The sequence below is a fragment of the Psammomys obesus genome, unplaced genomic scaffold (assembly GCF_907164565.1).
Source record: "Psammomys obesus unplaced genomic scaffold, mPsaObe1.curated_primary_1811, whole genome shotgun sequence".
Taxonomy (NCBI): Eukaryota; Metazoa; Chordata; class Mammalia; order Rodentia; family Muridae; genus Psammomys; species Psammomys obesus.
Genome location: NW_026596051.1, coordinates 10,052,149 through 10,064,321, shown reverse-complemented (window position 1 = coordinate 10,064,321; position 12,173 = coordinate 10,052,149). Strand labels below are relative to the sequence as shown.

Below are 12,173 nucleotides of genomic sequence, written 5' to 3'. Positions count from 1 at the left end.
GTCAGTGGACTGAAGAGTGACTGGAAGGTAGGTCAAGATATGCAAGGAAATAAATAAATTAAGAAAGCCAATCAAGGCCTGCTCTTTGATCACCTCCCCCTGAGGGGGGAGCAGCCTTACCAGGCCACAGAGGAAGACAATGTAGCCACTTCTTATGACTAGGATCAGAAGGAAGGAAAGGAAGGTCTCCCCTTTCAGCTGACTTGGGGAGGGGCATGCGCGAAGAAGGGGGAGGGAGGATGTGGGAGGGGAGGAGGAAGGGAGCTGTAGGAGGGATACAAAGTGAATGAAATGTAATTAATAAAAAAAAATTTCATTCTCTTAAAAAAGTGCCAATCAAAATATCCAAGTCTGCCTGATGGTTTTAAGAGATGTACGATTATTATTGGAATAAAAAGATAAAAGGAATGATAAAGTATTTGAAGAATATACTTTTCAAAATTCATAAATTATGAAAACATAAAGCTAAGTTTGCTGAGCAGGATGCTAGAATATTTAAACCTAGGCAAGCATTGTTTGTTTGATTGCTTACTTCTTTTTATTACTTATTATAATAATTGATAACTAAGGTTTTATATGTTTATGATTTGTGTATGTGTATGTATATATGTGTATGTGTATGTATATGTGTGTATGTGTATATGTATGATTTGTGTTGGGATATGTGTATGTTTATTTGTTCTCCTAGTTTGTATTCTAATGCTGTGATATAGACCAGGACCAAACATAACTTGGAGGAGGAAAGAGTTATTTGGCTTTTGTGTATGGATCACAGTTGATCATTGAAAAAATCAGGTTAAAATCTTAAGGCAGGTCTGTTGAACAGAAGCAGAGGCAATGGAGGAACACTGCTTAGTAACTTGTTCTCCATGGCTTCCTCACCTCCTTTATTAATCAGGACCACTTTTCCAGGGATGACACTGGAGGGGGCCGGTCCCTCCCACACCAATCATTGATCAAGAAAATTCTCTATAGGCCAATCTGATGGAGGCATTTTCTTAACTGAAACTCTTCTTTCTCAGATAACTCTGGCTTGTGTCAAGCAGACAAAATAAACAAATTAGAACGCCAAAACCCAACACATTGGTATGCATATGTTTTGCTTCATACGAATACTGTAAACTGATTAAATCAAATAACTAACCTGTCCATAAACACATATACCACATTTTTGTACTCTGAAAATTTAAGATAACTCTTTTTTAATATTTTGTAATTTTTAAATTTTTTCTTCAAAATTTATTCATTATATATCCTAATTGAAGCACTCTCCCTCAATTCCTCCCAGCCCCACCCTTATTCCCTCTTCCCCCTATCCCCTTCCCCTAGTCCACTGAAAGGGGGAGTTCTCCACTATTGCCATCTGCCCATAGCTTGTTAAGTCTCATCAGGACTGCCTGGATCCTCTTCCTCCGTGGCCTGGCAAGGCTGCATCACCAAGAGCAAGTGATCAAACAGCAGTCATCTGAGTTCACAATAGAGGAAGCCCCTGCTCCCCTCACTCAGAGAGCCACATGGAGACTGAGCTGCCAACAGGCCACATCAGAGCAGGGTGTTTAGGTCTTCTCCAGGCATGGTCCTTGGTTGGTGCATCAGTCTTTGCAGTATCCCCTGGGCACAGATCTTTTAGTCTTGTCAGTCTTCTTGTGGGGCTCTGTTTTCAATTTCCTTTTTGTTTCTCCTGCTCTCTCTCTCTCTTGTCTCCCTTTCCTCTTTCCCTTGTCTCTCTTGCCTATTCTCTCTATTGAAAAACAGGGTCTTCTGTAGCCCAGGCTGGCTGGGAACTTATAATCCTCTTGTTTCAATCTCCTCAGAATGTTCACATTGGACAACATACTTGAATAGTGATTTTCAGGCAAATGTGCAATATTATTAACTGTTGTCATCGGGCCAAACACTAGATTCACAAACTTAATCATCCTAACTGTAATTTTTACTTATTGATTCCTTGGCTTCCTAGGCTCTGCCTCTAGCCACTATTAATCTGCTCCCTGGTTCTGTGAGTTCAGCTCATTAAGATTTCAGGTGTAAGTGACATTAGGCCATATTTCCAATTCTGTTCTAGGCTTACTTTGCTTGGCATCGTGTGCTACAGCTTTGTCTCTGTCATTCCTTGTGGCAGTGTCTACATCAGTCTACTAACAAGCTCGCTTTATTCTACACTGTTGATTCATTTTGAAATCAAGGGTCAAGGTGTTTCCATCTTTGTTTTGTTTTGCCCAGTGGTGCTTTTTTTTCCTTGAGAATCTGTATTTTATATGCAGATTTGTTTCTACTTTGTATAAAACATTCCATTAAAATTTTAATAAGGTACTTCATGGAATGGGCAGCTCATATTGGATAGTGTAGATGTTTGATACTGATTTTCACAATACAGAAAAAAAAATCTTACCTTATGCTAGTGTCTCTTGATTGTCTTTCATCAAAAATACGTAGTGTTTGATGTAAAGATTTTTGTTAAATTTAATTTCAATTATAACTATTCTTCCCTTATTTATTTGAATATATGGACTAATACCTTCAGGGTTGCCTAAATACATAGACTACCAAATCCTACATATACTATTTACTTTATACATAACATATGGATTTTAATTTATAAGTTATTCAAGTAAAATATGAATGATAGCAAATTAGACAGATTATACTGGTATAGTATAATAAAAATTTCAAATGTCAGCAGGTGGTGGAGGCTCATGCCTTCAATCCCAGCACTTTAGAGGCAGAAGCAGACAAATCATAGAGCTAGGTCCAGGCCAGCCTGGTCTACAGAGCTAGTTCCAGGAGTGCCAGAGCTAAAAACAAAAACAAAAACAAAAACAAAAACAAAACAAAACAAAACAAAAACCTGCCTTGAGAAACAAAACAAAAAAAACAAAACAAATATCATATCCGATTCTCTGACAAATGTATATATATATATCCTTTTTTTCTTGAATGGAGATGTTAGTGGAGCAGAATATCTCGCTGCAGTTGCAGTCATTCCTCGTATCACCAGCAAGAGGATTTGATGTCTGTGAGATGAAACAGAGATGAATGACAAAGCAGTTATCACATACTGTGGCCATAATTGAGATTTGAAATGAGGCAGTAAAACTAACTTATATTACTTTTCCTTCTTCAATTTTTCATGAAAGAAGATTGATTTTAACCATACATCTTAGCAACTTAAACATTCATTTCTCTTTCCTTATTAAATTGAAGTTTTGCACTTTCTCATATAAAGGAAGCATATTACAGCTGCTTTTGGCATATCTGGAGTTTTAAGCCTCACTAAGCCTGTGTTTTCAGACCATTAGTGAGTAAAATAAGAGTCATTAGAATGTAGGTACTGTGGTCCTATAACATGTCATCTGGATACTGAGATGCTCATAGTTTGCCTAGTTAATTAATAGCATATACAGTAAGAATACACTGGCCAAAACCATAATTTACTTCATTGCTGAGACAATACTGAATAATAATAATACTCATTATACTACATAACTCAAAAATGTATGAATTATTTATTTCTGAATTGTTAATTTTGTTGGAATTTAGTTGACCATGAGTAGCTGAAATAATGGAGATTGAGTCTGTGGATAAAGATCAAGAGCTCATTTATTTTAGAATTTTTTGTAAACAAAATTGTTTTGATTGATTTTTTTCATTTTATGATTACCTAGACACTACTAATTTTTATATCTTGCAAAATTTCTATAAATTTACCCAGTTTTAGCTATAGTTTGTGTGCCCATTTGTGTCTTTATCTGTCTATACGTATAGGTGTGTGTGTATTGTCTTTTTATTTATAGCATTATGTATCACCTACAAACAGAAATATTTTATCTTCTTTTGTATTTTGATGCCATTATACTTTATTTTCCAACTACTTGGAAAAGATATTCAATCCAATACTAAATACAAAGAGTCAGTCTCAAATTAGTAGACCAAAGAGTAGAAGTCACAAAACATTTTAATATGTCAAAAAAATAAAAATAGCAATGAAAAAAAAAGAATTAAATTAGTAGCTGACCTGTTACAGGTCTGGTTTAAAGTTTATCTAAATTTAGTTATTTCATGATGTGTTCTCAGTGTTTAAACTATCAAGCCAAAGGTTCTTGAGAAAGTTAGTGGTATTCATGACTCAAACTCAAATTCATATACAAATAACTGAGGACTTCTGATGTTTAGTTATACAAGCAATGCATTTGATGCAATTGGATTGAGCCATTTGCATGTCCACTCTCTTATATTTAATGATTATTTTGCAATTTTTCTTTGTGTTAAGATCAATTTATCTTAAAATCTTGTTTATTTTGAAGAATACCTGAGGCTTTCTAACCTTGTTTTTCTGTTTAAATATGACCTCTGCAATATAGTTTTTTTTTCTATTTTGAATAATTCCTCAGTAATCTTGAATATATAGACGTGGTGAGCCTCTTTTACATGTAACATATCATAAAATTGCCCAGAGATTAAAGGAATCTATGTTAGAATACAGACCTCCCCTATCATTGTACTGGGGGAGGGGCATAGGAGAAGAAGAAGGAGAGAGGATGGGATTAGGAGGGGGTGGGGGAAGGTGCTACAGCTGGGATACAAAGTAAATAAACTGTAATTAATAAAATAAAAAAAATGAAAGAAAAAAACAAACAAAAAAGACAAAATTTCAACAGTGCTTAGACTTTTATTTTATTTAAATACTTTCACGTAAGTATGTACTGCATGCTCAGTACATCCTTTCCGTATCCACCACCTCCCTTTCTGACCCTCCTACCTCTTCCTTGTCCCTCATTTCCTTAGAAAGTTCTTTCACTTTTGTGTTATGAGTAAGTAAATGCTTTTAAAAATAGACATAAAATCTAGAAACTATAAATTAGAGAAAATATTTACTTTTCTGTGACTGGTTTAATTTGCTTAATACGAATATGCGTGGTTACATTAAAAGTATTAACTTTGTCAATAGTTCGTTTGTTATTTCATTTATTATAATAATATTAACTATTAACTTCGTTCTTCTTCATGGCTATAAAATGTGCTATTGTGTAGATATGGCACATCCCCTTCCATTCCTCTGCTCTAGGCTTCCAAGGCTGGTTACATGAATTAGATAATGTACAGAGTACAGCCGTGAACACTGATGTTTGACATCTCTGTGATATGCTTACGTGTATCTCTTTGTGTAAATATGCAGGAGGTTTTGGTGGGTCGCATGATAGATCTATTTTTACATAGTTAAGGAAACTCCATCCTGACTTTGACAGTGGGTGACCTAGTTTATATTCCTATCAGCAGTAGGTAGGTATTTCTTCTTGTCCACACTCACAAAGATTTGTTGTTATTTCTTTTTGTAATGACCACCATTCTGGCTAGGGAGGATAGAACCTGTATTTAAATATATATTTAAACTTGCATTTATTTGATGACTAATAATGTCAAAAAGTTTTTCTTATGTCTATTGGCCATTTGTATACTTCTTTGGGTACTGTTTATTCATGTCATTAGCCCATTGAGTGGGTACGCTGTTCCTTGCTTAGGTTTTTGAGTTCTTCTTACAATCTAGATCACCTTCTGTCATATGCACAGCTAGCAAAGATTTTTTCATTCCATAGTCTCTCATATATATATATATATATATATATATATATATATATACATATATATATATATACATATACACATACATACATATATATGTATGTATACCAATATACCAATACCTGAGCAGCACACAAGTAGACCAGCTTTATCAGTTATCAGAAAAATGCAAACCCAAACCACAACCCACATTTCAAACCCCCCTGACATGATACATTAAAGAAAGTCAAGAGGAGATAGTTTTTGTGAATAGAAAAAATCCTTAGGTATTAATAATGAGACTCTAAAGAGGTATAACTTATGGAATAGTATCTTGCAGTACCTCAAATAAATCAATACAAAGTCACTAGCAAAAGCATGTGTCATTCATAGTTCTCACTAGAAATATATAATAACATTATTCCTAAGAGCCAAAGGCAAAACATAAGCCAATCTACATCAACTGATAAATGAATAAAGTGTGGTATATTGTTATATAATATTTTATTTATTCAATTCTATAAAGGAATGAAGTACTAATGCATTGTAAAATTTATAGAAATAATTATAAGCATTGTGCTAAGTAAATAATTCAATTATCAAACTATGTATTTCATTTATGTAAAATTACCAAAATATCTAAGTAAAAAGTATCATCTATAATTTAATATAATGGGTGAGTATGGTGGTGAAAATGAGAGGTCTGAAGTTTTTTTTTGGGGGGGTTAAGGCTATAAAATAATTTAAAATAATATTGGTGGTGATAACTGCCCTTAACTATACATATATAAATGACCATTGAATTATTTTTTGAAATTGTTAAACTATACATCTCAGTAAAGCTGTTACCAAGATAAACTTATCAGAAAGGCCTGCCATAGGGACAAACCCTTTTAATCCCTGTACTCAGGAGGCAGAAGTAGGCAAATCTCTGTGAGTTCCAGGCCAATCTTGTCTATATTGAAATTTCCTGAACAGCCAGGGTTACATAGAAAGACCCAGCCTTAAAAAAAAAAAAAATAGCTAGAGAATCTATGTTAATGTCAGATAAAAATTTCTGAATAAGTAAATTATCACATCAAACATGACAGCTTGACATTTGTATAACCTATTCAGCATTTACTAACAGAGTATACTTTCTACTGCGGTTCACATAGCATATGCGCCAGAAAAACTATGTGCTGGCACAGCTTAATTAACTAAAAATAGAAATAATACAGAACTCATCAGACTAATATACGATTTATCAGACAATGATGGAACTAAAACAGCAATTCAAAACAGAAAAATGTTGAAAATCTTAAAATATATGGATATTAAACAACATAGTGAAAACATTTTAGGCTAAATGAAAATATAAATCATGAAAACTAGTACAATGCAGCAAGACCACTACTTAGATGAATCTTTTAGCAGTTAGTACATAAAAATAAAGCAAATGTACAGTTAATTAACTAAGTTTCCATCTTAAGAGAAAGCACTAATGTAAACCTGTAAAGATAAAAAGTTAATCCAAATTGAAAATAAAAAAAAAAATCAAGAGAAAAAAACCAGTAAGATGAATACAGTGCATGAACCTGGAGTTAGAATAATGAATAAAAATAGAAGATATACATAATCACTAAAAGAACTAGAAAAGTCAACACTTCAGATCTCATAGTTTCAAAAAAAAGGCAACAATGGCCATTATGAGTCAATTGTTGCTCAGGTATTAGATAATTTAAGTGACACTAGTGAATCCTTTGAAATTCACAAGCAATCAAAACTCACACAAGTGTAGTTAGATCATCCAAACAGGCTTCTAGCCAGTAAAAATATTGAGTTAGTCATTAACAACTTTGCAGAAAACAAACAAACAAACAAACAAACAAAATTAGTCTTAAAGGTATTGTTTTCTTGTAAATATACTGGACAAGCAAGAACAAAGTAAACCAATTCTCTAAAGTTAGTTCCAAAAGATAGAAGTCATGGGACCATAGGTCAGCCAGGATTACCCTAATACCAAAACCAAATGAAGGTATCACAAGAAAAACAACAACAAAACAAAACAAAACAAAACAAAACAAAACCCTATAAACCTATGAAGCTCATAAATTATCAGTGAAAATAAATGCTGAGCAAAATTTAATGAGACTCATCCATCAATGTAAAAATCAAATCAGAAGCCGTATACCAATAATATTTATTCCAGCCTGCAAAACTCTCTTAAGACTAAAAGAATTCCTCCCCCCTCCACAGACTAAAGAATTCGAACGGATCCTAAAAATTGTATTTGACAGAGACACAAAATATCATGATTGAAAACTCCAAACAGGCAAGTACAGAGGGAAAGAGTCTTGGTTTGATGAATGCCATACGCAAAGGCAACTGGTAGCCTCAGCCTTGATTGGAACAGTTTTGGGAAGAAGAAGGTGGACACACTCTTGCCTAGCGTGAGTGAGAATTGCATTCAGTCTTAGTAACCACACCCCAAGGGAACAGAAACCCTACTGTACCTATGTAGGTTATACATACCTGGCACATGACAGACTGTATTCACTTAATGCATATTACTTTATTTCCCTTAAATGTACACCAATCCTTTTTAAGAAGCATCATTTCAGTAAGCAGTGAAATGATTTCCTCTATCTGTCCAAAATACTTCTGTTGCCTCCTACTGGAACGAGACAGCATAGGGAAAATGTTTGTGGAAATAATAGTAAGCCAAGACCTCGATATTGATAAAGAAACAAGAGACTGAGAAAGAAAGGAAAACTCACCTGTTTTTGAGACGGATAGATGTATGTATGTATGTATGTATGTATGTAGGCACATGCAAGGATCCAAGGTCAAGTGTTTGTAGTGCTGAAATCTTCCTGAGCATTACTTTATAATCCAACATGAAACTACCAGGGAGTTGGCACTGTGCTAACAGACAGTGTAGATTTGAAGAATCAATCCACAGCTACTCAGTGTGGTGGCTTAAATAAGAGTATCCCCCATAATTTCATATATTTAAATGCTTAGTGAGTGGGATTGGCCCTATTTGAAAGGATTAGGAAGTGTGTTCTTGTTGAAGGAAGTGTGTCGCTGAATGGATTTTGGAGTTTCAGAAGCCCAAGCCAGGCCCAGAAGCTTGCTCTCTCTCTCTCTGCTGCTTACAGATCTGGATTTACAATGCTCAGCTACTTTTCCAGCACCATGCCTGCCTCCATGCTGTCATGCTTCCCACCATGATGACAATGGACTAATCCTCTGAAACTGTAAGCCAGCCCAATTAAATGCTTTCTTTTATAAAAGTTGCTGTCATGGCATCTCTTTAGAGCAACAGAACACTAAGACAATTATAAACAACATAAGATTAGACATGAGTTTAATACAATTTTGTTTTGATCATACAGGTTCAAGCAATTGATTTCCAAGATGGTGTTTTCACAAAATTGGAAAAATCTGTATTTTCTAATTATTTTTTAATTAGGTCCATCATTTCATTGACCTTTTAACTCCAAAGAATTTGATCATGTTCCATTGGGATGGTGGTCAGGTGGGCAGGGACAGTATGGTGGTAGGAAAAGAGCGGTAAGGACTTGTGGGCTGTTTAGACTGATATGTGTGGGCTGACAGATCAGCTCTGGTATATGGGGCTTCTTTGTGGTTTGAATATTGAACAATGAAAACATCTTAAGATCAGCCAGGACTTTAAGAGGTGTGATTACCTGTTTGTTCACAAAACAAGTGCTTAAACCAACACAGCACTTGACTTAAAGGTAGACTCTTGAGCCCAGGACTGTATCATGGAAGGACTTTGTAAACTGGAATTGGGAAAGTGAAAGAAGAAAACAAGAGGGTTTTGTTATTTTTGTTCTTGTTTGTTTTACTAACTTGAAGAAATCTATTCATACCAGAAGGCTCCTATTTGCTCAATTTGAAAACACTGGTATGATAAACTTGAGTGCAAAAATCACAAATACCCTGAGCATTTTGACTTTTACTTTGTGAGAGATTCAATTAGCAATGGTATTTAATCATCAGAACAAGTCAAATTAGCTCAGCAAAATCACTGACCTAAATATGAGACAAAGTCCATCACTATCCCAGAAGCAGAAAGGCACACATGGTATATACTCACTTATAAGTGTATATGAGACATATAACATAGGATAAGCATACTAAAATCTGTATACCTAAAGAAGTTAAGCAAGAAGGAACACAGGATGGATATCAGAAGAGGGAGAAAACAGGGAACAGGACAGGAGCCTACATAGAGGGTCTCTGAAAGACTCTACCCAGCAGGGTATCAAAACAGATGCTGAGACTCATAGCCAAACTTTGGGCAGAGTGCAGGGAATCTTATGAAAGAAGGGGGAGATAGAAAGACCTAGAGGGAACAGGACCTCGACAAGGAGAGCAACATACTCAAAAAATCTGTGCAAAGGGGTCTTTTCTGAGACTGATATGCCAACCAAGGACCATGCATAGAGATAACCTAGAACCCCTGTACAGATGTAGCCCATGGCAGCTTAGTCTCCAAGCGGGTTCCCTAGTAATGGGAACAAGGACTGTCTATGACATGAACTCAGTGGCTGGCTCTTTGATCACCTCTCCCTGAGGTGAGTGCAGCCTTACCAGGCCACAGAGGAAGACAATGTAGCCAGTCCTGATAAGACCTGATAGGCCTGGGTCAGAGGGAAGGGGAGGAGGACCTCCCCTATCAGTGGGCTGGGGGAAGGGCATAGGAGGAGATGAGGGAGGGGATGATAGAGTGAGCTACAGCTGGGATACAAAGTGAATAAACTATAATTAACAAAAAAATAAAAAAGAGACAAAGGCATAAAAGGAGTGGAGAAAAACATAGGGGTACTTCTTCAACTCCTTGGGCTCTTTAAAGGCTTCTCAGATTCAACAACAAACCCAAAAGCAATCAAAATAGAAAAATAAATTAATTAAACTTCATAAAAATTAAAACTTTTGTGAATGAAGAGATGTGATCAAGAGACTAAAAAGAAAGCCTAAACAATGGAGGAAATGCAAATCAAAATTCGCCTAACAATTTTAAATATGTAAAGAATTCTAAGAATTAGTACAATTCCATGACAAAAGGATATTTCATAGTTGTAAAGTGACAGTGAAAAGTTGCTTCTCCCACAGAAGACTGAAATGGCAGCAAGCATGCATAGTGGGTAAAGAAAACGCAACAAGAAAATCACAGGAGTTAACAAGGGTTTCAAAGGACACCAACACGCTGCTGGAGAGGTCAAATGGAACAGCAGCTATAGAAATGTTCAGTGCTTTCTGTAAAGGTTAAATATAAGATTACTTCATAAACTGCACTTCCAACCCATGAAATAAAAGCATCCTGAATTTTTGTCTTTACAAAAATGTGTCTGTAATTCACAGCAGCATCCCTCTTTCTTTTTAAGTAAAACAACCCATATAGACAAACCCCAGTACTCAAGTTAAATGGAGCAGCATGTAGCCACGTAGAGAAAAGAAATACTGATACACAGTACAGGTTGGATTAACACTGAAATCTCACCAGGTGAGAAGATTCAGCACATTTTTTTCACATTGCATAAAGACAGTGAGACTAGTGGTTGGCAGGCAGGACTGGGGATGGGGCTTGGGGAGGGGGGAGATTAGCAGTAGTTACTTGTTTGCCAAGGACAGTAGCTTCCTGGAACTGTTCAAACTGAAGATAAAGAAGAAGCAGTGGCAGCGGCAGGAGGAGCCATCCCTGGACTGGCAGCTACCCTACCCATCAGCCTGCGCTACAGCAGCCCCAGGAAAAACGAGGGAGGGCAGCCCTGGCCGCATGCTCAGCTTCATGGGCAAGCGCAGAGACAGGAACAAACTAGCCCTCAAGACAGGAGTAGTAGCCAAGAAGCACAAGAGTATGAGGTGTTAAGAAGTAAAGGTGACTCATGGGCCAAGTACACGGCAGAAATGAAAACGTACAAAGCCCACCAGTGTGGTGAGGATGATAAAACTCGGCCCCTGGTGAAATGTCCCCATTCCCGGGTGCTCACTCCCTAGGACTCTCTGAGATGTATCTAACTGTTTAATGCTGTAATGGCAGCGGCCTTCGCAGAGATTGCTACACAGGAGAAAACCAAGGCGCTTCCAGTGGCCGCAGATCGTTGCCAGGACTCTTATACCTTGAGCGCTTGCCTCCTAGATCAGTGGTTTACTCTTCTCTCTCTTCACGTCACGTTGCTTTCTCTGGCTCTGTCTGACTCCTCTGGATGTCTCTCTCCTTTAAACAGACACTTCTGAGAGGTAAAGAACCTGACTTAGTGCTGGAGAAAAAAAAAATGTTGTTACTTAAGGAAATAGCGTATTCCTGAGACATAATGAAAAGAGGGTACGGAAGAGAGGTGGTGATTTGTCATTCCTGCTTACCTGTGCTTATATAAAGGTTAATTGTGATTTTACTTCAACAGTAATTGTATTTACTGTAGTTTTTTAAAAAGAAAAAAAAATGTAGTTATACCGATAGAAGTAGAAATATTATTTGTTAAAGATCAACATACATGCTTGAATGAATATTCAGCAAAGCAGATACAGAGAGGTAAAGGAGGAAGCCCGACATATCAAGAGTCTCTGAAATCTTGTAGCTGGCCGCCTACTCGTGCACA

At 36.3% G+C, this 12,173-nt stretch overlaps 1 protein-coding gene across 1 annotated transcript in view; it reads left to right on the top strand.

Annotated features, from left to right (window-relative positions):
- Positions 1 to 11,571, top strand: part of LOC129688959 (telomerase RNA component interacting RNase-like) — a 30,559-nt gene extending 18,988 nt beyond the window's left edge. Inside the window, 2 exon segments of the mRNA XM_055624037.1 lie at positions 11,117 to 11,429; positions 11,432 to 11,571. Coding sequence (XP_055480012.1) covers positions 11,117 to 11,429; positions 11,432 to 11,571 — 453 coding nt within the window.
- The last annotated feature ends 602 nt before the right edge of the window (positions 11,572 to 12,173 follow it).